General features: G+C 37.3%; 2 protein-coding genes, 1 non-coding gene and 1 pseudogene across 9 annotated transcripts; all 4 read left to right on the plus strand.

The window, feature by feature from the left end:
* Window positions 1–3,875: 3,875 nt before the first annotated feature.
* On the plus strand, window positions 3,876–3,979 carry LOC143596769 (U6 spliceosomal RNA). The gene has a single exon (XR_013146777.1). It is a non-coding gene; the product is annotated as a U6 spliceosomal RNA (small nuclear RNA).
* A 1,253-nt stretch (window positions 3,980–5,232) lies between these two features.
* LOC143595531 (membrane-anchored ubiquitin-fold protein 1-like) lies at window positions 5,233–6,984 on the plus strand. 4 transcript variants are annotated; one of them, XM_077074525.1, is made up of 5 exons: window positions 5,233–5,432; window positions 5,848–6,131; window positions 6,293–6,457; window positions 6,566–6,649; window positions 6,754–6,984. In XM_077074525.1, exons 2-4 carry the CDS (start codon window positions 5,999–6,001, stop codon window positions 6,619–6,621), a joined length of 354 nt encoding a protein of 117 aa, XP_076930640.1. In that variant the 5' UTR covers window positions 5,233–5,432; window positions 5,848–5,998; the 3' UTR covers window positions 6,622–6,649; window positions 6,754–6,984. The 4 variants fall into 4 exon arrangements, with proteins under 4 accessions (XP_076930640.1, XP_076930652.1, XP_076930647.1 ...); XM_077074537.1 differs by lacking the exon at window positions 5,233–5,432 and having other exon boundaries at window positions 5,612–6,131; window positions 6,566–6,653; window positions 6,761–6,984; XM_077074532.1 differs by lacking the exon at window positions 5,233–5,432 and having other exon boundaries at window positions 5,613–6,131; window positions 6,751–6,984.
* Window positions 6,985–13,021: 6,037 nt separating this feature from the next.
* On the plus strand, window positions 13,022–15,478 carry LOC143596266 (uncharacterized). The gene is made up of 2 exons (XM_077075089.1): window positions 13,022–13,162; window positions 13,566–15,478. The coding sequence occupies exon 2, from the start codon at window positions 13,600–13,602 to the stop codon at window positions 15,379–15,381; it is 1,782 nt and encodes a 593-aa protein (XP_076931204.1). The 5' UTR covers window positions 13,022–13,162; window positions 13,566–13,599; the 3' UTR covers window positions 15,382–15,478.
* Window positions 15,479–18,302: 2,824 nt separating this feature from the next.
* On the plus strand, window positions 18,303–20,490 carry LOC143596275 (EID1-like F-box protein 2 pseudogene; annotated as a pseudogene). 3 transcript variants are annotated; one of them, XR_013146676.1, is made up of 4 exons: window positions 18,303–18,369; window positions 18,517–18,557; window positions 19,396–20,170; window positions 20,308–20,490. The product of XR_013146676.1 is annotated as an EID1-like F-box protein 2 pseudogene, transcript variant X1 (transcript). The 3 variants fall into 3 exon arrangements; XR_013146678.1 differs by lacking the exon at window positions 20,308–20,490 and having other exon boundaries at window positions 18,318–18,414; window positions 19,396–20,247; XR_013146682.1 differs by lacking the exons at window positions 18,303–18,369; window positions 18,517–18,557; window positions 20,308–20,490 and adding an exon at window positions 18,572–18,591 and having other exon boundaries at window positions 19,396–20,247.
* Window positions 20,491–27,328: the final 6,838 nt, after the last annotated feature.

Below are 27,328 nucleotides of genomic sequence, written 5' to 3' on the forward strand. Positions count from 1 at the left end.
TGATAGTCACCTGTGCTTAGCTTATACAAGTTTTGTTCAAAAAGACAAGTAAAGTCATCTAAAAGACATATATCACAAAGTTGTGATTGGGTTAATATTTGTCTTGCCTTTTTCAAGAAATTTTTGGTTCTCGTGATCTTTATTTGTAAGAAAATCAAGACCTAAGAACATCATATACATGGCATTGATAATTTGATCAAAGAGATCATCCCCATGTAAATCTTCATTCCAAGTTGTTCCTTTAATAAAATCTTGGACTATTCCTGCGGACTTATGTTCTATTAGTAACAATAAGGCCTTGGCATTGGAAAATTCTTCTAGATTAGACTGGATAATCAGACTAATTTCAGTATTCCGTTTGTCGATTGTTTCTTTTCTTTGATAAAAATCAAAAATACAACCAATTTTTATGGTGCCAATTTCAGTTGAACTACCATTATTTTTATCGGAATTAGGTATCCCTTTATGATAGGGCATAGAGAATTCATATTTTGTGTTCTCTTTCCTGTAGGATGGCTTGCGGTTACTACTACTAGCAGCGCTGGATTGATTCATCCTATATTTTGGAACGTCCTCTTCCGAAGAATTTTCTTCTTCAGTTTCGGGTTCTTTTATAGCAAAGATTTTTTCTTTGTTTTCTGGAAAATATTTTTCTTTTAATTTTTTATTTTCAGAAAATTTCTTTTCGCACTCTTGATCGCTTAAGGTCATGAGTTGAACGAGTTCTTGTATTTATTCGTCTGAATAATTTTCCAGCTGTTCGTCAAAAATTTGTTCTTATCTTTGTGTGACATAACTCATTTATTTACAAGACAAAATAGCTTTATTATTTTGAAGATCTTGTATTTCTTTTTCGAAATTTCGTTTTTGTTGCATCATAAGATCTAGTTTTTTAAGCCTATCACATGGATGGATGCTTAAGTTATCTTGAAGCTCATTTATTTTTGAAAAGATATTTTGAAGATTAGAATAATTCATTCTAATTTCCGGATTTATCTTTTGATTAGGATTTCTCATCTGACTTTTATTAGTCTTTTGAGGTAGATCCGAAAGGCCACTCCAACACATTTGGACTTTTAGAACTTCCTAATGAAGGGTTTCCAACATTAAAATTGGGAAAAGAGTATTTTTGAAATCTCTTTTTCTCTTCAGAAGTATTTTCTGTATGTTTTTCGGGTTTTGGCGTTTCTTCTTTAATTTTATCAATTTTGTCCTAGACATCTTTGATAATTTTTGCCGCTATGGCTTCTAGACCTTCGTTGGTAGTTAATTCTTCTACCTTTTTTATTAATTCTCTAATCGATTCTTTGATCTTTATTACAATCATGCTATAGAAATTATTGCTTTTCTAGCCTTGAGATTATTAATATTTTTTTTAATAGCCAAAATTTCTTCTTTCAAAGCTTTTATTTTTAGAGTTTTTGTTTTATGACTTGTCATAATATCTACTCTAACTTGCTCTATTCTTATAAGAAGAATATGTATTGAAGCTTCTTCTGAGATGATTTCTTCATTTAGAAACTCTAAATTTTTAAGGATTGGCTATGACGATGTCATTTCCCAGCTATTTCCTTAAGAATTTCACCATATCTGTCAACCTTTTCAGACATAGATCTTATTAATTGTGATTCAGTAATTTACTGGATTCTCCTATTCTTAAAGGGTTTCCAGTAAAACTGTGTTTAGGTCGGGACACTAGAGGTTGTTTATTACGAGCAATATTAATTGCCCAATCTTCTTGTAACTGTGAAGGTTCAAAAAATTTACTTCCTTCGACAGTTCCAATTTCTGAGAATATATCTTCGATGGTTATACTCTCTTTCTCTTTATACTCAATTGAATGAGTACTATTTGTTAAAGCATACGAAATTAAATAATTAATCGTAAATACTTTATTACCCCGGTTCCATAAGGTCGGTTCTTTCACACTGATGTATGAAACTTAATGTTTTATCGAAATCTTTTGAATCTCGATGTAAGGCAAATTTAGGATATATGGTAAACATAAATTTTCCATATGCTAAATTTCTTTGTACTGCTCCTAAAAGAGCATCTTGTCTGTTAACAATTCTATTGTCAACTAGAGCCATTTTTATAGAAAAATTAATTCCATCTCTAAATTGTGCTTTTAGAAGAATTTTTACAGCTCCTATATACACCATGTTCATGGTTCTTCTTAACTCAGGTTTCATAGTCAAAAGTCTTTTTGTTGTTTCTCCTTTAGTTAGAAGAGGTAGATATACTTCTCCGGAAGTATCTTTTATATCTACTGAAAGTTCTTCAGTATTGAAGCAGTAGAAAATCTTATTTTTTTCAGAGAAAGCTCTTGAGACTAAACTCTTAAAGTGATTAGGTTGATTAAAAAGCGTTTTTGTGTCAAGCTTGAATTTAAGCTTGTTAATTTTTTCTAGTTGATTAAAATTAATCATATAATCTGAAGTAAAACCGTTTTCATTTTCTCTAAAGCTTATTACTTCGGTTATTTCTTGATTGTTTGATGTTTCACAATCAGTTTCTTTATGATTTATGTTAAAACTCATCTAATTTTTTGGTTACTAATCCCACTTTTTTAAAAAACGAGCACGAGGCTCTGATACCAGAATCTCATTCTGGTATCTCATATACAACCTCTTAAATTTATAAAGAGTTCTGATACCAGAATGTTCGACATAAATGCCACGGCTTAACAAACATGTATCTCGTGCAAAGAATAAGTTTAGGCATCTCATTTCCACCAAAGGCATGCCAAGGCGCCCATGGGCAAGCCAAAGGCCATGCCTTGGCATAATTACAAGTCATCTCATACCGTTAGTATGAGGCATCTTCATGAATGTTTGTTAAGCAATTTATAAATGTATTAGAGCCTTGGTATCAGAAAAAATACAAGTGCAAATTTTTGTTATAAATTGCTTGTAGAAACAATTTGCACAATGCATGGTCAATTTATAAGACACGCTTTCCGAAGTACAATCACCGGGCTTGGTAGCGCTTGCCTGTAACTCAAGTGAGGGTATTAAAGATGGTTGGATGATGAACAGTCTCAGGTTGGTTGGTCTTGTTGGTGCGTTAGCTGGCTTGCCCATTCCAAGTTGCAAGTTGGGTCATGTGGCTCGAGCGAAGGCTTGGGTCACGTGGTTCCTAGAGTAGGGGGCACCGCTAAAGGCTGGTTTCACAGAGCATCGAAAACTCCTCGCTTGTGACAGTGGGAGGGATAACAGGTCGGAGCTCCATCAGGATCGCATAACCTCCTGGAAAGTTCCAATCGGACAACCATCTTTTTGATTATTTTTTAAAGCTTTAAACAAATGACTGTTTTCAAATCATTGTTCTTGTACTGTTTTTCAAACCACTAGAACACATTGATGAAATGGTCAAATGCTTAATGTTCTGCAATGTTTCTTTGAGCAGTTTCTGTTAATAATATAGGTTGACATTTACGTTAGTTTTAGTTTTGAGAAACCAAACAGGTTCTCAGCTGTAAATGACAACTATTGTCATTTAGTGGTTTACTTTTGCTATAGTTCCAAGGAAAATGAAACGTACCAAACCTTTGGATTACATGCATTATCGAACATCACTATTTAGCGGGTCTTCCGTGTTTGTGGGGTTCATCGGACATTGGAGCGGAACGAAAAGTGAAAATCTTGAAGACTGGAAATAAACAAATACAAATTAAACTGTATCAGTTTACATGAATATACCCACCCAACTACATTTTATTATTGTACAGATTATATAACTATATAAAGTATGAATGAGTTCAAAAACATAAAATTCAGCTAAGCAAGTAAGCGCAATTTGACAACGTACATCCCACATCGACTCAGAGATGAAACTATACCTGCTTGAAATAGTGGAGACTGGTGAACTTTACTGTCCCTTTGGGGACATCCGATAAAATTGGATCGATATAGAGAAGATTAGCTTGGCCCTTGCTCAAGTTATGACACGCACAAATCAGGAAATGATCCAAAATTTTTTAAAATCCTTTCGCTCACACTTTAACTTCAGTTTTCGGTTTTTCATCGATATAGCCTAAATTTGTTCAATTTTGGTTCATTATCGACGAGGTATACGTAAAAATTCATTCTTCGAGATCTATAAGATATGTCTACTTATGTTTTCAACTCAGTTTCGTACTTCATTGTACTGTATAGCTTCTTTATAACTAGATTTGGAGCATTTATGATTTGTAAAATTTTAAACTGAATTAACAGAGGAGGTATTTACCGAAACTTGAATCTTCTAAACCCATGTATAATCTATGTGTTTTAAGGCATTTTGGAGGATCTGTTAACTATATTTCAAGTTATGTTTGCCAGTTTTCTTAACTACTAATATGTTTTACAATTTTTGGTGGGAATATTGTTTGCTTCACTTCAGTTTTGTATGTTGTTCTTGTTTATCCTTTATGTTGTCTTTATTTTGGGAGATTGTTGGGCATCTTGGGGTTTCTATATTATAAGTCAATCCTAAAACAAGTTTAAAAGAAAGTTGGAGAGATAAAGATGCAAGACTAATTAAGTTTAGTTTTTAATTAAGTGTTCGAATTATCTTCTAAGGTTTTGATTAATTTAAATGTTAGTCGTCTAGTAGGTTTATTTTTCTTTTTTTGCAAGTTAAGTTATTTAAGTCCTAGCATAGTAGCATGCTTAGCTTTGATTAGGTTATAAATAGGCATGTTTGGGTCGTTGGTATTTGCTTGCGGTTTTCATGTTCAATAAAAGTGTCGATTGATTGTTAGATCAATAATTCTTGTTCATCACCTTTTCGTTCCGGGTTTGATCATAAATATGGGTTCGAGAATAGTTTAATATTATGCTTAATCACCAAGAGGTTGCCAAGTCGACTTGTGTTACACTGGCCGGGACAAAAACTTCTTTTTAGTTCATATTTATAGTGACAAAGTGACTCGTTATGTGTTAAATATGATTACATAATTATGGCTTAATAGCGGGCATCATATGAGTTTGGTTTCTAAATGTCTATAGATAGACAAAAGGACAAGTGTCGTCTTGTTTCGGGTAAGCTTACCAGTCACATATTACTTTGATGACTGCTTCCCAAAAGTCCAAAAATAAATTAGAAAAAAAAGCCATTTTTGAAGAACAAAAGATGTCAACTTGGCCCATAGAATTCGGTAGATAAGAAGAGTATTCAAAGGAAGTAGTGGCCATATTTGACAACACATTTCCTTATTTCTAGTCCTCATTTTTATATCACATCTTAACATTTAATTCTATTCTTTTTTCAATAGTATTTATTTATACAAACCTTCCACTTTTCCTTTTCAATTTCCTTTCTTCCTCTTGTTTTCTCCATTTGTAACTTTTATATTCAATCAAATTCATTCATAAATAAATAATAATCTCTGTTCTTGTTCTTCACCAGATTCATCACTTGGGTTTGGATCAAAATCTTTCTTGATCCAGGTAAGCCACCATCTATTTCTTTTCTTTCAGCATATGTGCATATGATTCATCATTATTATTTTGTGGTTCTTCATCAATTTTGAAGATCCACTTAAGGATTACACTACCCATATTATAAATTTGTGGGAATTTGTTTTCTTGATTTATTGGTCTAGCAGTGGGCGTTGACTGTTTTGGATGATTAATTTGATTGATTCAGTTAAAGATTAGAGTAATTCTTTCATTTTATGAAATACCCATATCATAAATTTATAATTTTTATTATTCTTTGATTAGGGTAATTTACTGATTCTTGATTTTTTATAAAGGTTTGAGTAGATGATATATTATTTGGTTGGTGGTTGACTTTTGATTGATTATGCAGTTTCTAAACACACATTAATGTTTTCTGATATTAAAGTTTGGAACTTTTCAGGGTTTAAATTGAAGGTCTTATGTCAAGCTCAAGATCTTGTTTTTGTAGCTTCTATGTTATTTAATTGGAATTGTTAAAGATTGTTTAGCTATTGGATTGAAGATTTTGGGTGTTTAGACACTGAAAAGATATAATCTATTGATATTGGAATATGTCTGGTGTGCAAGATTCGTTGGAGATTAAGTTTCGTTTACTTGATGGATCGGATATCGGTCCTAAAAGCTTCCCGGTGAGTGCAAGTGTTGCATCATTGAAAGAAAGTATTCTTTCTCAATGGCCCAAAGGTTAGTACAACAATAATTCATATAACTTATAAGCCAATGTTGCATCGTTTGAAAATATAACCTTTTCTATAAACAAAAACCGTTTTCTTGAATTTTGTCTTGGTTATCAATTTGTGGTTATTGACTTAATGAAAGTATCATGCTTTTTAATGATTTTGCAGAGAAGAATAATGCTCCAAAAACAGTAAAAGACATAAAATTAATTAGCAGCGGGAAAATATTAGAGAACAGCAAAACGGTAGGAGAATGCAGGAATCCTTTGTGTGATGTCCCTGGTGGTGTTACAACCATGCATGTTGTTGTTAGTCAACCGCCTCAAGAAAAAGGTTAGCGTCATCTTTAAAATTATTAAAATCTTTTACATTTTCTGATTATTTGTTAAATGTCTTAAAGGAGCATTCTTAAGATTTTTTTGTATTATTATCATTTAACAGAAATGAAAGTGAAAAGTGACGCGAAGCAGCAGAAATGCGTGTGTGTTATATTGTGAGAATCAAGTCCAAGCGCATTGTTTGCAGGTCGGTTTTTAACTTTTTATACCAAAACAATGATAATTGGCAAGAATATTCATTTGTATTGTAGTATGTGGTAAAGTTTACAATTTTACTGATCTTTGTAGCAGATTAAAGAATGCTGAAGATGATATACTACACATTGAGGTTCATAGAGATTAAAAGACGAAATTGGTGAGAAGAAATATATTTATTAGTTATTACATAAGTCATTGTTTTGGGTTTCATGAAAGCTGCAATTTTCAATTCCAGAGCAATGTTGTTATAATGACATGTAAAATCATACATTAAATTTTGCATATTGCTTTGGGTTTGAGGATTCTGGCATCAAGTCAGTATATGTTTTGCATATTTTGTTAAACGTGTTCAACACCAAAACCATATTGAAGGCTCCTAAAATCTTGGAGAGTAATTAATATAAAAATTAGTTTATTATTATAGGATAACTTAGTCTTATTTTATTTAATCCTATTTGTTTTAGATTCAAATTGTGTATTTGAGTTAGTATAGGATTAGTCATGTATGGGCTCTATATAAGCCATACATTGTATCACAATTATTAAGTTTTTCTCGTTAGTCGTTTTCTTAATAAAAGAGTCGATAGTGTGTTGATCAAATTTTGTGTTCGCGTTTTTGATTCACCTGCCAAAAGTTTAACAAGTGGTATCAGAGCCTAGGGCTCGTATCGGGAAGCGTTTTGAAGATCGGGGCAGCCTCCACCGGCGAGTGTGTCCGTCGGTGGAGGGCACGCGTGAAAAATTGGCTTATATCGCGACTCGAAACCGCGAGACTAACAACAACAATAGACGAAGACGGTGAGGTGTTTCGGGTCAATCGTTGTTGTGCGGGAGTACCGTTTGGGACGACAGGGTGACGATATGTTCGTGGCTGTTAGAGAAGAAATATGATGGTGGTAAATCTTGATTGTGAAGAGGTTGGCCATGGGTTAACAAGCCGTAATATGGAGTGTTCAAATAAATTGAGTCCAACCCATTCTTTTACTTCCTGTTTATACGACAAAGGTAATCAACGTTTGATTTTTTTTGGAACGGAACCCATCATGGTAAGTTTTTTATCGAACAAAGGTGTGTCCAGGTTCCGATCACCGTAAGTTTCCGATAGAAGTATTCGTGAGTCGAATTAATAACCGGAAAAGAACCGCTTGGTTGAGCAAACATACTGTTCTTGTTTGGTTTTAATTGATCCATAGTAAGAATCCGATCAAACGTCTCTAGTTTTAATAGAAAGTGTCGCTAATTAGTTTAGCAAACATGCGCAAGAATTTTACCAAGATCAGTTCTTGGCAACCGGCGGTTTGTAGCGGCTGGCCACTGGGGATGAGGGAATTACAAGGTGGTTCGGTACGCCAGTATAACGGAGTGTAATAGGGTTGTGTGTCAACTTTATTTAGGTGTTCATCGAGTTGAAGGTTTCAGTGATGAAGTGCCGTCACCGTGTGTCGGGATGGTTGAAACTTCGTGTGTCCAGTCGCGTTGATGTGTCATCACCGTGTGTCGGGATGTTAAAATCTCTATGTGTCGGTGTAGTTTAGTGGGATGAATCGATGACCCAACAGTCCGAGTGGTAGCGTTTCCAGGCTGTCTGAACGAGACAACAACATCAGATGTTCGAGGTCCGGTTTCGAGACCAAATTGTAACGTGCGTGGCAGAAACGGTTCATGTTTTTAACAACAGCGAGGGATGAGTTACGGAGCTAGAACCGGTGGCAAAATTGGTCACATGGTTATGGTTTTGGGACTGTCAAAATAGAAGACAGCGGGCTCGATGGTTTCGGTTTGTACGAACAGTGGGTTCGTAGGAGACCACCGAAGATGATCAAGGCATGTGATAAGGCCGTTTGGAGGTGAGTTGAATATGTCCTAGATCTTGTGTAGATTAAGAAGTAACGAACCAAGACGCAACTTCATGTGAAGGCGTGTGGCGAGACTAGAAATCAAGTCTAAAGAGATACACGTGTTGCGGGACCATAAAAGACCTTGGAATTACCAAGTATGAACCTAGAGGGAGTGTTGGAATTCAACACTTGAGTCGAAGCCGGAAGACGTGACCTGTTGAGTTGAGTCGCAGGTTGTTTCGAGTCGAAGTGCTTCGCGTGTGTCACGATTAGAAGAAGTTTGGTGTTGAGAGGGAGTGTTAAACGTGTTCAACACCAAACCATATTGAAGGCTCCTAAAATCTTGGAGAGTAATTAATATAATAATTAGTTTATTATTATAGGATAACCTAGTCTTATTTTATTTAATCCTATTTGTTTTAGATTCAAATTGTGTATTTGAGTTAGTATAGGATTAGTCATGTATGGGCTCTATATAAGCCATACATTGTATCACAATTATTAAGTTTTTCTCATTAGTCGTTTTCTTAATAAAAGAGTCGATCGTGTGTTGATCAAATCTTGTGTTCGTGTTCTCGATTCACCCGCTAAAAGTTTAACATATTTTTTTGTCAAATTTTGTGATATTAATTGAAAAATACTTCAGATGACTTCTGTGTTTCTGTGTGTGTGTTACAAATGTTTAAAGTTGATGCTAATGACGATGTATGCTCGTACTTAAGTTTTCGGATTGGTTGGGTTAAAAGCTAACCTATAAATGATGTTTTAAGTTTTAGATTTTCATAATTGATCTAGTGTAGGCATTTAGTTAATTATTTATAAGAAAAAATATAATGGAACTTCTTTGTATAGCATGACTTTTCTTATCGGAGGTTGTCGGTTCGAGTCTCGCCTGGAGCATTATGTTCCGGATTGAACCAGAGAGTTTGCCCAGTCGTGTGCTTTCTCCGTAGGTTGTTGGGACGGGTCATCACATTTATTCTTTGGGCAGAATGGTGATCCCAGATGTCCGGCCTTTGTAATTTGAAAAAATAGGTAATCATAACTTAAAGAAATTCATCGACTTAACATTAAATTCCTACAAGCCCCTTAATTTTCATCCTTCATATATTACACATGTTTCTTTTATTAATTTATTTTACATTATATATCATGTCAATGACAAAATACTCGTTATACTCCTAATATTGGCATGTTTGGGGTTGCTTATTTTTTTTTTTGCTTTTTGCTTTTTGGAGAGGCAAAATGTCCAAAATGCCCCTCCAAAAGCACCAATTTGGTGCTTTTTGAGGAGCATAATTGGTGCTTTTGGAGGGGCATTTTGGACATTTTGCCTCTCCAAAAAGCAAAAGGCAAAAAAAATAAACAATCCCAAACACCCACTGAGTTGAAAAAGAAATACACAAATATAAGGTTCTTTGGTAATAAAAGGTGATTATTTAAAGTGAGGAATGTTTATGTGCATTTTAATCTTAACATGAGAACGTAAAAATAATACTAATTTGTAAAAAAATGAGAACGCAAGAAACAATACTAACTACAGTACCAATAAGGTCTTGAAAATTTTATATGTGGAAAACCAAGATTTTTTAGAAGATGGATATTCTAAGGTAAATTCATAATTTACTTGTTCACACCCTTTATATTTTAATCCATATAGTTATTTCGTGAAATAAGTGGTTAATCTTACTTATGAAGTGATTATCTGGTTTTTCACAATTCGAGATAACCACTTATTTCACGAGATAACCATTTGGATTATTTAGAACATTAAAGTGTTGATATATATACATAGATGAATGACAACGAGAACGATGGCGAGGTGATAACGGTGATTTCAGAGATTCCGAATTAGCATTTAGTATTGTCATTTTCTTGTTTTTTAACTTGTTCTGACTTTTTATGTATTATATGTATTGATAAACTTCCATTAAAATATTGTTACCTTGATTCCTTGAATGTGTTACTTCCTAGGCACCAAAATATAAAAAAATAGTTGTTGAAGAAAACTACAACCGAGGTGGGGCATAACGGCCCAAGATCCAAATTTCACGTATTTCTTTATAAAATATATTTGTTCATAAATTAGTTATCTGGTAGATTATGAAAATCGTCCTTGGATTATGTACAAATGCTTAACATTACTTTTATTTCTTAAACCATGTAAAAGTAATGTTATTTTTTACCCTTCCGCTAGGCCTTATATCTATATTGAAATGAATTTGGTTTTGGCTATACACGAGAAAAGAAATTCTAATCACGTTCTCGAGTTGTGGCCCGATAAACCAACTCTGATTATTTCGTATATTTGAAGCTTACTCTGAACAAAAGTTTCATCTGGTTAGATATGCTTACCAGAATCATAAAAAGAAGTTACCTATGTTACAAACTAGAGGCCGAAATTCATTTGTACATGACTTGTATATACATAGTTTAACTTGTTAACCCGTTAACACAACACCATTGATATTTGATAGCCTCTAGAATAAGCATCCAAGAATGTGTGAAGTTTATATTTCAAGCCCTAGTGACTATTTTTGTAATTTGCATATAGAGTTGTATATATTCGATCAAATCTATTGAGGGATTTTATATAAGAAAGTGTAAAAAATAGAATAAAAGAATTATTTTATGAATGGTCGGTTGTGGAATCCACATACTTCCCAAGGGAAACAAGAAAGGAGTTTGCTACAACAACCGACTTTCAATTTCTCACGATATTTTGCTATGTTATCGTCAAAATTAATTAATTATTTACCTAGGTTGACACGTGTTCTTTTGTCTAGATATTGAAAATATTGATATTGATTATTTATGAACGGGAGGTGCAAAATATTCATTATCTTATCTATCTCTTCAAACAATCATTCGACTATTTTATCTTTTGGGCGACCACATTATCACTTCCTCTCACAATCCAATCCGACTATTTTATCATTGTCATCACTTATTTCCTCAAGAGACTAGATAACAAAAGTGTATATAATTGCTTTTATTTACAAAATTTGTATATTATTTGTTGTCTTGGATATCATATAGGCATAGAAATTAATTCCATGATCCATCTCAACATGTAGATTGGGTTGTTAATAATTTGATGCTTACGTATGTGAGTGTTTTATATAAAAATTTGTAGGAAACCATCCGAAAAATTAATATTAAAAATAATTAGTAGTAAACTACAATATGGAGAAGAAATAATTGTGATGCTGGTTACAACTGAAAGAAAAGGAAATAATAAGCATGAGATGGTGGCTTAGGATTTGTGTTCAACACAAGTCTTCTAAGTCTTTATAAAAAAAACCAACAACTATATGTTTTCTAGGATCCAAGTCTAACAGCTGAAGTACTTTGTTTTGCTAAGAAATGTATCCACCAACAAATTTGCATGTTGACTAGAAGTTTGAACGCATCAGCCGACCACTTACAAGTTACAAGAGTTTATAGATATTACCAATTAACATATTAAGATAATACTTTTTTTAAAGAGCTAGACATTCGAAGTTTAAAAGGAAACTATGCATGCACCAAGTCTCATACTCTCATCTATGAGCAATGATACCATGCTAAGGTAACTCGAAAGTTGAGGTGCTTAGGTTAAAGTATACAGATTGACTATCTGAAGGTAAAATGTTCAATAGTGATCACCATGAACCCTCGAGCATATTGCAACTTCATTGTTGTGATAACATCTAGTCCCATAACACTTTATTTTTATACATATTCTATATTGTAGTATACTAGTTATGTTCGTTGCCCATTTCAATGTCATTATAATACACACAATTTTAAACTTTGTCCCATTTATAATAATTTTGAACTTTAGCCTAAATTTTCTTAAAAGAAAGAAACCACAATTGTTTTTTCCATCTATCCTTTAGTTAGTTTGTAAATTAACCCTAACACTTAAAAAGTTGACTATTTTCCCCTCTACCACCACCATTTTCATCATTGGCCACCTGACCTACATGGCAACACCCCTCCCCAATGCAAGTCATATTTCACACTTTTATTTCAAGGCTGCTTCTTTTTTTGTTCTGTATTTCGAAGGGTAATTAAGTGAGGTTGATCGATGTAGATTGACAGAATGAGGAGAGGCATGGACGGCCGGGGAAGGGCACGGAGGAGGAGGACACCCTGGAGGTACAATGGTCCTTAGGGTGACCACAACAAGTTTTGATTCTAAGTCATTTTAGTTTTTATGTGTTTAAGAAAACTCATGTGTCATGTTAGCAAGAAAATATGATATTAATTACTTGTATCCCTTTAAAACAATCGAGATTACAATATACTTTGTATTGAGAGAAAATGGGTGGATGAGAGTGACCCGATAAGTTGAGTTATAAACCCGAGATTTTGATAACGAGAAGTGATAAATGAGACCCACCCACGTTTCGTATGCACATACATACATACATACATACATTTGATTCATTCATTCCTTCCTTTCCCCGCCACCTCATCTCTCTTCTCTTCTCTTCTCTTCTCTTCTCTTCTCTTTGTTTTATCAACAAACAAACACAAACCCACTCTTTCTTTCTTTTAATTCCATACGTTGCTTCTACCATCAAATTCCCCTCAATTTAATGCCATTTATTATTATGATGCTCTTAACCTAATTCCATCAAAACATTTACCAAATTCTTCAGTTTCATCCTTTTTAGGTATTGTTATTATTATTCTTTTTATTATCTTGAGTTTAGGGATTAAATCAAATGAAATGCAGTTTCATTCCTTTTTAATCAATCGCTTTATCATCATAATCATAATAATATTGTATAGGGTTTCTTGTGTTAGTAATCGAATCACTTCCTTTCAATCCACCGATCATTACATTCAAATATTATTAGGTATTATTGTAAGTGTTTGTTCAATTGTTCGTCGATTCATATGAGTTTTTATTATAGTTATAATTTGAAGTTCATTCATATGTGGGTGGTAGGAATCATTATTATTATTATTATTATTATTTCTTTTGTTTTGTTTATGAATTCTGATCCAACTTTGATTTCTGTTATTTAGTAATAATCATTATAATCATATAACATCATCATCACTCATTTCCAGGTCATCAATTTCTGCAATCATAACTTAAGTTTTAATGAATCCCCTACTCGAGAAAATCCCGGAAACCGGAATCCATAGAAAGAAATCCATATCCATTACTTCCGGTGGCGGTCCAAATCTCGCTGGCAGAAAAACCAGGCGCCACTCCATCGGTATAACGACTTCTCAAAAGAGTTCCCGGGAAGAAGGTAATACCGTTCCTAATTATCTCAGAGCTTCAACTGGTTCGTGTCATGATTTCTGTAAATTTGGTAACAAACATGAACACTCAAAGTCAACAATCCCTATAAAGTTTAAAACAACCACAACTGTTGAGAAAGATAAAGTTGTTCCGAAAACTGTAGTTCCACTAGAGAAAAAGAAACCTTCTACAAAAATTGAAATCCAAGCACGTGTTGAACCCGTTAAGGTATCCAAAAAGGATGTTTTGTTTATATCGTCATCAAAGAAACCGCAAGTTAATAAACCGAGTTTATCATCAACAAACGGGAAAACAACGAAGAATGAGGTTAAAACGGTTGGTGAGATTAAGAAGAAAGACATTAAAACTGTCAAGACCATTAACACTGGGACCATTAAGAAGGTTGTTGCGAAGGTTACACCAAATGGATCACAGTCCACTAAAGCTTCTTTAAATAGAGCTGCAAGTTTGAAGGCGGAAAAACCTCGTGTTGTTAAAAAGGTCACACCTTTGAAGGATCAAAAGATTCAAAACAGGATGCAAAAAACCAAGCCTAAAGAAACAATTGCTGACAAGAATGTTGTAGAAAAAGAGGTTAAACCTGAGACCATGGAGTTTGACTTTACGCAATCGTCAACGGGATTGATCAACCCTCCGGTTTGCAATAGTTCTGATTCTTTTTCAGACAAAAATGTTGTAGAAGAAGAGGTCAAACCTGAGACCATGGAGTTTGACTTTATGCAATTGTCAACGAAATTGGTTAACACTCCGGTTTGCAATAGTTCTGATTCTTCCTCGGACAAAAATGTTGCCGATGAGTTGCCAATCATCCATCCGGTTCATGAAAGTTCTGAACTTTTTTCAGATAAAGAAGTTCTAGAAGATTTAGCAGTTGCTGAAAGCTCAAAATCTTGTTCAGACAAAGAAGTTTTAGAAGAAGAAGCTTTAATCGCGCCTCCAGTGTCTGAAAGCTCTGAGTCCTTTTATGATGACGAGGTTCTAGAAAACGAGTCTGATTACACTGATGATGAAGAAGCCGAAGTTTCAGAAGACGGGTCTGAAACCGCTAATGTTAGTGAAATGAAGGCTTCAGTCGGGAATCAGCAGATCCCAAGAAAGGGCAAAATGGTAATTTCTGATGATAAAAACGAACAAGGCGTAAAGTTAAGGTTTAGGAGAGGGAAGATTCTTGATCTTCAGTCGGAGAATAACACTCCTAGAAGGCTCAAGTTCAGAAGAAGGGTTATTGATGGTAACGAAACCGGTCAAAATATTTCAAGAAAAACTTATAAAAACAAAACTTTAGATGTTCAGTCTGAGATTGATATTCCTAGGCAGCTCAAATTCTCAAAAGGGAAAGTAATGGAAGGTAATGAAGATAAGCAGCGTGCGTCAAGAAGAAGTTTTGAAAAGAAATACGTTGAAGAAGCAAATGAATCCAAGAATGGGCCTGAAAGTGTTGTTTTGAAGCATCAAATTGAGCAAGAAAAGAAAGATGCACAAGGTTTGTTGAATAATGTGATAGAAGAAACCGCAAGTAAGCTTGTTGAGAGCAGGAAGAGTAAAGTAAAGGCATTGGTTGGTGCTTTTGAAACTGTGATCTCGCTACAAGATGGTAAACCTTTGTCCGGTTGATGCAAATTGAAAAGACTTTCACAAGAATTCAGGTTCTGTTAAAGAGTTTTAGATTAAGAGCCTGATGATAGTGGTGTGAGTTTTACATAAAAAATAAGAAGAAAGAAAATAGGATGGTTCGAGGACTTGTTTGTGTTGGTTTTAACTGAGCTAAGTGGATGCTTTTTTACGTTTGGTTGAACTTATGCATGAATAAATGAAGTGACAATGTTATGATCAAATCAAACACATGTTAATGTGGTTTTTTATGTGTTCTTTTTTACTAAATTTTGTCATGATCAAATGAAATCAATGCTGAGGATGGGTTATTGGTAAGCCTGGTAAATCGGGCAGGTTAGAAACATAGAATCGGTAACGTGTCAAAACAGATTTGGGTCAAATTTGGTAGATGTTCTATAAGGCTTAAATCGTGTTGTGGTTAAATCATGTGTAGGTAGGCATCTATCGCCGTAGTAGGCCTTTGTTGTAGAATATATGTGGTTTGTCCAAACTTGTTTTGTTAGGTTAGCAATTCATTGTGGAAACCTGGAAGGTAGAACTAGACAAGTTTGATGATGGTGGCTTTTTTGTAAAGTCAAAAGTCAAAGTGATAAGGCAACTTTCCACAATTACCAGCAATAGAACTTGTCGGATGTTTGAACAATAATGTTCAAATGAAAGCTGATTGAGTAAAAAGCCTCTACTTTTTCCTTTTTATTTAATTATTATTATTATTATTTAAGACTTTAATGTGGGCTGCGCCCCAATTTATTTCACGGCCTACAAACAAAGTTTAATTTTCAATTTTAAAAAAGAAAAAAAAAATAGTGTAAAGAGTAAAGACTCGTCTTCTACCAGAAGTTGAGACAATGAACTCATCTTGTTCTACAATTATACATGACTGTCCACTAGAATTTTGGTAACCATTTTTTGTTTTTACTTTGTAAGTGATAAGATTGAACTAACATAGATATCTAAATGATTGCAAAAGAAAACTGATAAAGAAATATACATAATATATACTGTATATAAATAATTAAAAAGTTTTAGAATGGTAAAAGGTTAAATCATATCAGGTTTTGGAGGCAAGGAAAATTAAAGAGATTAGGAAAGTAATTAGTATCACCAACATTAACAAACTTTAACCAAATTTTATTCTATTATGATGTCCTAAAATTTTCAACACCCCATACTCAAATCTTTGGAGTTTGCAAGCATAACTTTGAAGTTAAAGAGCAATCAATATTATTCATTTTATATCACTGAATCACGTAAAGTCATATACAGGAACATAAGAAACATGTCATTTTAGTTAGCCAAAACAAGTAAAAGTATATTAACAAAACTCATAGTGACATGTATTATGCAACTTGATTATCATGCATTATTTTTGTCATCTTATTCAAGCAACTTTATCAACTTTCTTTGTAAGTTATCTTCTTCGCCTCGTTTTCATTTTCGTATTATACTTTATTACTATTATCTTATTATAATAAAATTATTCTTTTCGGTTATCCAATATTTACATCCTTGTCTCAGTATAAAATTCAGTACTATAGTAATATAAAACCCACATAATTGTAATATGGCGTCATAGAGTCCACCTTTAGTTCTTCACCTACAACTTTTCTAAAAGCTGATTGCCAGGCCCATTGTTCGCTAAAGAGTCGTTCACCCTAGAATGAAACCTTTCTTATTAGCTTATGTCTCCATAACTTAAGAATACACACAATCCAATAGGCAAAGATATGGGTGACTCAAGCCACGAATATCCAAGGATTTTTATTTCATTGTGCCCCATCACCATTGAGGGTCTTTTATGATGTATCAAATGTTTAACGATTGTAATTATTTGACTTTGTTTTTGAATTTTTGGGTTTACTGCTAGCCTTGGTTCTCACTGAGAAAAGCCTCAACAATTTGTAAAGTGTACGTGCTCCAATATGCTTGAACACACGAGCATCACTGGTGGGGAACTATGACCGTTTCCTTGATAAGTGTATGACAAGACTGAACAAATGACCCTAATCATAAGTGAGGCGAAAAGTCTGTCTCCTTGCGAGTTGCGACCAAGGGGCTTCAAAATACGATACGTGACATTTTGATAGCATTGTCTTTGTAGATGTTAACGGATTAAGACAAATTATAGGAAAATCACTTGTATAGAAAATTAAGACACGTGTGTATTTAAAAACATGATTAACTACTTTTTTTTGAACGACCAACTAAGTAATGTCGGGTATCCCGTACGCGGCCCCCATTGGCTAAAGGTAGCCCGAGCCGGCCAATAGTCCGGACGGACGGAGCCCCTAGCGGTCCACCTGTTGAGGGATTCACCGGATAAAACCCGACCCCCACGCATGCTAAACGGCACGACAGCGATGAGCCGGTAAAACCGGGTGAGATCAGGACTCGAACCCTGGCAAGCCAGGGTCATCCCTCATATCTCCCATATAAGTTGGTGGTAGTGAGGTTTGATCCCTCTACCTCTCACTTGTAAAGTGAGTGCTCTACCATTGAGTCACAACCAACTTTGATTAACTACTAATAACTTGAATGTTTACAAATTGATTATTACTCGTCAACGTTGCTTTAGTGCATTTTGTAAATTTTACAACTTGACAATCTAAATTCATCAAGATACCTGTACTTGTATTTCCACACTAACATGAGAAAATCAAAGTTTATAAAAGCAAAAAAAAAAAAAAGAAAACGAAAAATTCAAAAACAACCAACGATGAAACCAATTGTTGACTGCCAATCGCATTCCAGATATCAACTCTTACCAGCTGACTTGGCGTGTTTCCACACATTCCGACAACTCAATCACAACCGTCCACGTACTCTCTAGCCCTATATCACCGATCGCATCAAAATAACCGGCATGTCACTCTATCAGTACCTTTCCTTTAATAATACGATTATTTTTTTTGTATTCATTCGCAAATTGCATTGCGACTTCCCCATTCTTCACTCCAACCAAACCCTAACAATAATATTAATAATAAGGTAACAATTTGTTTCGATTTTCAATTAACGATTCGATACTTGCAGGTTTTTACGTTAGTTAAAAGAGATATTGTTTATTTGTAAGTAAGTTAGTATCACTTTTGAAATGTGTTACCAAAACCCTAATTTTGTTGATTTGTTCTGCAGGTGGTTTGATTTGCTAGGGTTTCTTCTTCATATGAGCTGAGGTGAGGAGCATGGCAAGTATTTAACTTCGATATTGTACTGTTTCTTCGTAATTTCATGTTTATTTATATTTAGATTATAGATCATTTATTTGTAACCGAACCGTCAACCGAGAAAATTTAACTGAAATTAATCATGGCTGACAATACTGAACGGTTATGGTTAAGTGAATATGGTTAATGTGATTTCATTAATCAACTTTAATCGAAACTGAACCGAATCTTGTATGTTTGTGTTTTCTTAAATTTAAATTTATTCTGCAACTGTATATGACTGAGCTTTAAAGTAACTGAGGCCGAACTGAACTGAACATTGTTGACTATCATGTCATGAATTATGATTCTGTTTGTTGTTTTATTGCGTTATGAAGTATGGTTCTGTTTGTTGAATTATTGCATTATGCTTGTGACTTGAATGTAAATATATGTGAATTTGTTCTATGCCGACTTTTATTTTGAATGATTAAGATATGATAAACAAACAACCATAACCGACAAAATTGCTTGGCTATGGTTAAACGACAATTCAGTTATGGTTAATGTGTCTTCGTTTGTCTACTTTAACTGAAACTGAACCGAACCTTGTATAATTATGTGTTTCAAATTTAAATTAATGCTGCAACTGTCTATAACAGAGCTTTAAATTAACCGATACAGAACCAAACATTGTTGAATATTTGTTGTATTATTGCATTATGTTTGTGACTTGAGTGTAAATATATGTGGATATGTTTCATCTATTGTTGTAAACCAATAGATGAATATTGTTTACTCTGCTGGTAGGTTATATGTTTATATTATCTAATTGTTTTATGGTATCTCAACTATTCACCATGTGCAGACAATGATTATAACCAAACACTACCGATGCATACACTCTGCAAGCTGTATGTGCACAAAAGGGCATTTAAGTGAAGATGTAATCTTTCTACTTCTTCAACACTTAAACTGGAATCCCAAAATAATTGCTGCACTTTCCTGTGTCTGCAAATGGTTTGATGATATTGTGAAGCGAGTTCTCTGGAAGGAGTTTTGTAGAACACGGGCCCCCAAAATGATGCAAGATCTTCAATCAAGTGGTAGCCACAGTGTTGATGGAAATTGGAGTGCACTCGGGAAGCTTCTTATATACTGTTCGGGCTGCAAAAAAGACGGTCTGTTTAACAAGATTTACATTCCTGGTCACTTTGCTTACAGGACTCGGTTTTCTAGAACTTCTGGGAAAAGCTTTCTGTTACCAAACTGTCGGTCTGATGTTTTGTATGTATCTGACCCGTGTGAGCATTTAGACCAAGGAGAAGACGGTGATGTGGGTTTTTTTAGAGGGGTATTTAAGTCATTTGCCACATCGAAGGTGCGTAAGATGCTTATAAGAAGGGGTGCTAAATTTCACCCTACAGAGTTTTGCCCTTATTGCAAAGGGAAGTTGTGGAGTATGCTGCAGGCTAAGATGATCCCACAAAGTGCCAGCTGTCGATTGGGTGCATATGAAGATTGTATTGAATATTATGTGTGCCTTAATGGACACGTTCTTGGTGTTTGTACGCTTTTGCCCTTGTCTGATTCAGAAGAGCCGTCGGAATTTGATTGATTTGATATACTAACAGTTCATTCAGGTAAACTTTTTACTAATTAGCTACACATTTTATATCAATTATAATCATTTTGACTCTCGATTGTCAGATAATAAGAATCAGTTTTTGCCAAATATTCAAAGCTGATTATGTTATTGTGGTTGATGTTTCTTGAACAGGTAGTTGAGTGTGGACTACTGGTTTTGCAACGACTGTAAGATGGGCATATGTTCAAACGGGCTGTGTTTTCAACTTTTTTTTAGTCCAAGATTGTTACATATTCTTATTAAACGTGATACTCTCTCTTGAACTATTGTATTGGTTGTAGATGGATACAAATGAAAAAGATGATTTGTTAGTTATATTAGTAATGGTATAAAAGGTTGATTGGAAGCAAATGCAAGCTCAATGTGTAATGGCAGTTATATGTCTTTGGGGTGGTTGCAGTAAAACAGATGCATTGGTTTTGACTTGAATCTTTCGACATCTTTTGAAGATCTTTTTCATGTGCTAGAGATGAGAATGCTTGCATAAAAATTTGTTAGTCATTGTTTAAGATTAACATTAAAATAGTTGGGATTTGGGGAGTCATGTCTAACCGATTAATAAACACATTGTTTAGGGTTGATTTGTCTATCATGTCAAGGCTGACTTGAGATATTGATAATCAAGCCAAGCAAACGATCCCTGGCCCTGTAAAATCTAGATGACTGTTAAGGAACACGAACCAAACATGCAAAAACACATGCATTATGCATGTTAAGGAAAAGGAATCAAACTAGCAAAAAACCACATGCCCGTTAAGGAAAATGATTCAAACTTTCGAAAAACTACAAGCCATATGGTAAGAGATTGTGAAGAAACACTAAGTGACCCCGACAGATTAATGATAACCTTGGGGTTAAGTAGATGTTTCCCACGAGGGTTAGGTCCAGCAAAAATGGCTATTCTTCTCAACCTGCAAAACAGACACCGTAAGCTCGTCACTGAGAAGGAGGGGTTCCTCCTTGTGACCGCCCTCCGGCGTGAGAATCAGACTAGGTTGCTCTAAATATAAGTGTATATAGAGAGAAATAGCTAGAGAGAAGATGATGATACCGTTCCAGGGTGTTGGAGTATTTATAGCCGAAGGTAGGTTTCCAAGCAGGTACGGCCAGCTGTATATAATATTCCTTTTCCACCAACTATGGGCTACATTCGTGCCACGATGGGAGTTGGTGGGTAGGCAGCGGCTGATAGTGACATTTTGTACTGGAGCGTGCTCCTCCTCGTACTATTGTCAGTGAGCTGTCACCCTGTGATTGGTTCATGGGTTGCTTTTGTCAGATCTTGTCTATTTGTCCATACCTTGGTAGGTATAGTACAAAAGATCTTCTAGAAGCGTACGGACTGGCTCTTTTGGGCGGGAATATTCCCGCCCTGCTCATTCCTTCTTCAGGTGACATTACTGAAGTATAAGAGTTAGTGCCTTATGCGTGTAGCCTTACTGTTAGTGCGGGTAGCCTTCCTTCTTGGCTTGTACCCACAGCTTCGGGGACAGGCAGGGTACTGTACCAAGGGAGGCTTTCCTGCGGGAACAGCTGGCTTACTGCGTGTAAGGTCTTCATCTCTCTGAGCATGGTGGGTTCTGCGGATCCAGTTGGTCTTTGCGTAGACGTACCTCTTCAAGGTGAGTTGTGGGTCCAACTGGGCTTTGCGGGAACCTACCTCTTCAAGTCCCCCCAGTCCATTGTTCTTCTCATGAATTGTTAATAAGTGAGGGGAACTTTTGGACTTTAAGCAAGGGGCTTTTAAAAGGGGTTTTCGTTTTTTAAGGTTCTCCGTGGGGATTCTTCCCGTAGTTTTCCTAATGTCACTTGCAGAAAATTCCCGACTTTTCTGCCTGATCTTTGGGTATGATGCGGGTAGGTGTGTAACCTCTTCGCAAGTCGGGAGCGTTGAGTTTCACTTGTGTAGATTCTCCACGAGGTTTTGGTAGTTTTAGACATAGTGATCAGTTATGTTAAACAACCAATTCCACCTTGAAGCTTCAAACAATCTAGTTCTCAACGTTCCAGCCATGCGGGGGTGTTATTTCTCTTTCCGCAAGTATGGCCCATAGGATCGATCTTCTTGGCTTCAATTCCCTGCAAGTGCTAAGTATGTGAAGGGTTTCGCCTTGACACTGTACCCGCACTTGTCTTATGGTTTCTTGCTTTCCAAGGTAAGGGGGTATATTCCCTCTTATTTTTGAATCTTTTTAAAATTCGGAGGGTTGGTGAAAGGATAAGGACAGTCCAAACGGCTGAGAGGACGTTGGCGTCTTCTGACGGTTTCAGGATGTTCAGGAAGTTGTGACGATGTGACAGCATGCGGTCAATCTGAACGCTTTTTCAGGCGCGTGGGCGCGAGTTTTATGGCACGCTCCCTTTTGACATCTGTTGCCAGCTTGCTTTATCCACGTGTCGCCGTGTCATTGCTCCTACGCTCTCTCTCATCCGCATTAAATTCATCGCATTCATTGCAATGAGTATATAAGGTGGAGAGGGTGTATTTCGTCCATTACCTTAACTTCACTCTTCTTTTTCTTTTAAGCGATTTCCGGCGAATTCTCATCTTTTCCGGCGAGCATTCTCCTGAAACCGCTTTCTTTCATCCTTAACATTTAAAAAATGTCTTCTTCTCATGACCCAGAGGTTAACGTCGAAGAGTCCGACGTTTTCCCTGAGAACCCGACGTCAACGTCCGATAAGGACGATAAGAGTACTGCTGGCGAGTGTCAGTGTACTCTTTTTGTCGATGTATACCATTACATCGTCAAGAAATTCATGTTGGAGCCCTATGAGCCGGAGTTTCCGGAGGCCAACCAGACGGTATACGACGCCCCTAAGGGCAAGATAGGGGTTTACGCTTCGTTCTTCATATATGGGAATCTAAGATTCCCATTAACGAAGTTCGTATACCGTGTTTTGGAGAAACACGGTGTTCATTTGATAGAGGTGCACCCAATGGCAATTGCTAAAGTTCGCCATTTCGAATGGGTGTGCCGTATTTTGGATATCGAGCCTTGAGTCGACCGCCTGATGACCTTCTATACCTGGAGGTGCGTCCAGGGTTGGTATACCCTTGTCACTCGGATCAAGGGTTTGAAGATCTGTACTACTGAGCGTAGTCTTCGCTCTTGGAAACATGAGTTTATCTACCTTTCCGCTCGTGTCGTTCCCATCGTGATGTCGTTCAAGAATGGGAGGGCACTTCCTAATCTTCCGGCTTCCAATTACCAGGAGACGGAGTGGTTCACCAAGATTTCCCAGATTCAGACTCCTGTTTATCGCTTCGCGGAATCTGGGATGGTTATGCTTGGGATGAGTCGCCTATGGAAGGACGCCGGGTCTGGGACGCCGCAAATACCCATCGTTCTTAAATACGGTTTGAACTATATTCCTTATGGTATGCCCCGTCTTTTGTATTGGTTTAGGGTTGTCCTTCTAACATTGTTATCCTTTTTATTTCAGAAGGGAACGACTTACAGTCGCTTTTGCACCCGCGGGAGACTGGTGGTCCAGCGCGGTTGGGTACTCGTGATCTCGATGAGAACGAGTTGCCCGTTTTGGAGAAAACTGCGGATAGGTTCGTAGAGGTATACCCGTCAGGCCATGAGATTTTAAGCGCCACTCGGCCAGGTAATGAGTTCTTTAATCCTCGTCCTCTTCATGCTCAAACTTCTGCTGGAATTCCTCTGATCTTGTCATCCTCTGATTAGGGATCCGCAGATGGGCCTTTTATTGTAAGGAAAAAGAAGGCGGCTAGCGTGAAGGGCAAAACGAAGGTTGCTCCCTTCGTTGACTTGGGGGATCAGTCTGATTCCGAGACTGAGAGTGAGGAGGCGGCGAGAAACCTTGGTGGTGGTGACGAGACCATTGTATCAGAGGTTGAGACAACGGCTGTCACTTCCGAGCCGCCAAGTGTTGCGAAGGTAACTGGCGTGAAGAGGCCAGTTTCATCGGGTCCCTCTCCGCCTATCAGAGATTTCAAGATCAAGAAAACCAGTAAGTGTACTTTTTGTGTACCTTTTCCGCATCTCCTTCCGCCTTTGTTTTTGATATCTTAAGGTTTTTCTTTTATGCAGAAGTAGACTTATCTGTTTTTGCGAGTGGTGCGGGAGGAGTTGGTTCAGGACCCACGACGATAGGTTTGGTCAACCTATCCGAGGCGATGACCCAGGCGGCTGCGCCTGTTTCTGTTGCTTCTACTGTTGAAGCAACTGTTCCGGTGATGACGTCGTCTGTCATGGCTGCTGTGCCGACGATGCCGTCTACTTTCGTTGCTGCGTTGAGTAGTTCAACTTCTTCGCCAGCCGTCAGTGCCATTTTTACCACGTCATTCACCGGACCGGCGGTGACTTTCTCCATGAGCTCATCTGCGATGAGCTCATCTGCAGCGACTGCAACGGTCATGAGTTCATCTCAAATGAGTTCATCTCCGATGGTCTCTACCTCTGTGGCTTCTACGGTGTCACAGTCGGCGTCAACAACTACTTCGTCCTTGGCCGGTTCTTCAGGTATGTTTAGAGTTGGGACCTCTAGACTTACTTCTGTTGATGAGGGGGTCCGATCTTTGCCTCCTTCCCATCTCCTTGACCTCTTGGATGGATATCCTTTAGGTTCGGGTGATGGGTTTAGCGGCTATCGGCCTGTTATCGACCCTACAGGTGCGTGGGGTTACTTTGGCCTGTTATCCATCCTTGTCATTTTTTCCTAACTGTATTCTGTTTTCGCAGTTTCGGATTCCAATGAGGTTTATGCTCCAAGGTGGAATATCCGCCGAGGAACAACTCTCAGGACGGCTGCAGACTGCGTCGATTGGATGCGCCATGCCGCTCCAAGTAGTGCATTGGGGGAGGCACGTAGCTTGCCGCCGCCGTCATGGACTGCGCGTAGTTAAGGACTGCGCGTAGCTTGCCGCCGCCGTCACTGAGAGAGAAAAGGCCTTCAAGGACCTTGAGGCCGAAATGCAAGCTAGGCATGAGGCCCGTTCCAATGCTTCCCAAGTTGTTAATGAACAGCTTAGGTTGGCTAAGGAAACTGCGCGTAATGCGACTGAAAGGGCCACAAAAGCTGAAGCTGTTGCTGAGCCTCTACGCGCTGAAAATGAAGAACTGAAAGCTAAACTGGAGAAGCTTCAGCAGGCTCATGAGGCTTTGGCTTTGGAGGACGCCAAGAAGCTACAGGAGCTCTTGGATCAGAGTGGTGTGCTTGATCGCACTGAGCGCAAGCTTAAAGGCGTTGAGGAGGCTGCTGCCAAGGAAGTGTCGCTTGCCAACTTAAATAAGAATGAGGCCGAACGCGCACGCGATCAAGCTCAAGCTACCCTTCAAAAGGCTTTGTCCAATAAGGATTGGCTTCTACGAGAAGCGTTGCCGCATGTACGCATAGCTCCATTATTCTTTGCTTTTTGCTCTTTTTGCTTTTTATACTTAGAATTTTTTTTTTTTTTTTTTTTAGGTTGTGCATCGGATTTTTGCGAACACATCCTATGATGATGCCATGAGCACAGCCCTCAACGCTTCTCATGAGGATGGAGAGAAAACTGGTTTCTTACTTGGCCTAGGATTTGCAGAGAAATGCATCTCGCCTTCCAGATTTCCTCTACACGATGTTGATACTGAGGCTGCCTATGACCAAGCTGTGAACCAGTATGCTGCTTTCTCTCATCGGTCGTGGAAAAGGTGAATGAAGTTGCTGCTGATGATGACGGGCTAGCTGTTCTCAAAGCTTTCCTTGAACAGCCGCAGCCAACTGATGGTGCGGGTTCAAGTGGGTTTGGAGGGAGTGGTCCCGAAGCCTGAATCTTGAGATTCCTCCCAGCCGTTAGGATAGATTTGTACTTTTTGTAGGCGGGTAGATACCTAGCCATTTTGTAATGTTTGAACAGCTTTTATCGTGAATATAAATGTTTTGTTAATGCCTTGCCTTATAAACATTATATGATTTGCTCATGCATATTTTTATTTAACTTAGCAATTTTCTAAGTGTCTTGAATAAGTTAACCTTTCGACACGTGTCAGATAATAGGTTAATGTTCTGTTTCCTCTATCATGATTGTGCGGGTAGGACCGTCACTTTCACTTAGTAGGATGACCAAACTTCATCTATGTCTGATCTGCGTGAAGGTTTTCCTCATCTTTTCCTTAGAAATTTTTACTGTATATTTGTGTTTATGCGGGTTGTGCCGCTTTCCACACGCAACGACTTACTTCCTCCCTCACTTATTTATGCGGTGAATACCGGCATATCAGTGTGGTCAGATCATAAGTATAAAGGTAAGGCTATCAGCATCAATGTGATAAGGAGAATCATTTCCATTAGAAGTGGCTCTAGGCCTGTTCGTTACAAGTTTGGAATTGATCTACATGTAGCATCTGCGTAATTGAGCTCCATTCCATGTTCTTGGGATGGGGGTGCCATCGAGCCTTTCGAGCCGGTATGCGCCCTTTCCCAGAACTTCTTTAATAATGTATGGCCCTTCCCAGACCGGGGCCAGCTTTCCTGGGCGCTCCTGGTTCGAAGCCTCGTTGTTACGCAGTATGTAGTCTCCAACATTGAAGTTGCAGAGTTTCACCCGCGTGTTGTAGTACTTTTTCATTTTCCGCTTGTAGTTCTCTTCACGCGCTGCGGCTAAGTCTCTGCGCTCTTCGGTCAGCATAAGGTCTAACCGTCTTTCCGCATCATTGTCTTCTGGTTGAGTTATGACTCTTGGTGAGGGTAGACCAATCTCGATTGGAACCATGGCTTCAGTTCCATAGGTGAGGCTGAATGGGGTTTCGCCCGTGCTTGCTTTTTTCAGCGTTCTATTTGTCCAAAAGACATGTGGAACTTCGTCCACCCAGCCGGATCTATGCTCCAAGAGTCTTTTCTTTATGCCGTCGACGATGCTCTTGTTTGCTCTTTCCACCTCACCATTACCCTGCGGGTGTGCCACTGAGGTAAAGGTGTGGGTGATTTGAAGCTCTTTCAGCCACTTTTGTAGCTTCTGGTCAGCAAAATTGGTGCCGTTATCGCTCACCAAATTCTGTGGAAGTCCAAAACGACAAATAATAAATTCCCAAATAAATTTTTTTATATGTTTTGCGGTTGTTTGGGCTAGGGGTTTTGCTTCTATCCACTTGGTGAAGTAATCGATGGCTACCACTAGGAACTGAACGTTCCCTGCTGCTGTGGG

The sequence above is a fragment of the Bidens hawaiensis genome, unplaced genomic scaffold (assembly GCF_021521415.1).
Source record: "Bidens hawaiensis isolate Kalapana, Puna unplaced genomic scaffold, B.hawaiensis_p1.1 tig00001721_1, whole genome shotgun sequence".
Classification (NCBI taxonomy): domain Eukaryota; kingdom Viridiplantae; phylum Streptophyta; class Magnoliopsida; order Asterales; family Asteraceae; genus Bidens; species Bidens hawaiensis.

Bases quoted from the DNA above. Each gene is read 5' to 3' on its own strand.
- LOC143596266 (XM_077075089.1), top strand. From the start codon at position 13,600: ATGAATCCCCTACTCGAGAAAATCCCGGAAACCGGAATCCATAGAAAG.
- LOC143595531 (XM_077074525.1), top strand. From the start codon at position 5,999: ATGTCTGGTGTGCAAGATTCGTTGGAGATTAAGTTTCGTTTACTTGAT. The intron at 6,132-6,292 runs GTTAGTACAACA...ATGATTTTGCAG, and splicing joins TCTTTCTCAATGGCCCAAAG to AGAAGAATAATGCTCCAAAA. The intron at 6,458-6,565 runs GTTAGCGTCATC...ATCATTTAACAG, and splicing joins TCAACCGCCTCAAGAAAAAG to AAATGAAAGTGAAAAGTGAC.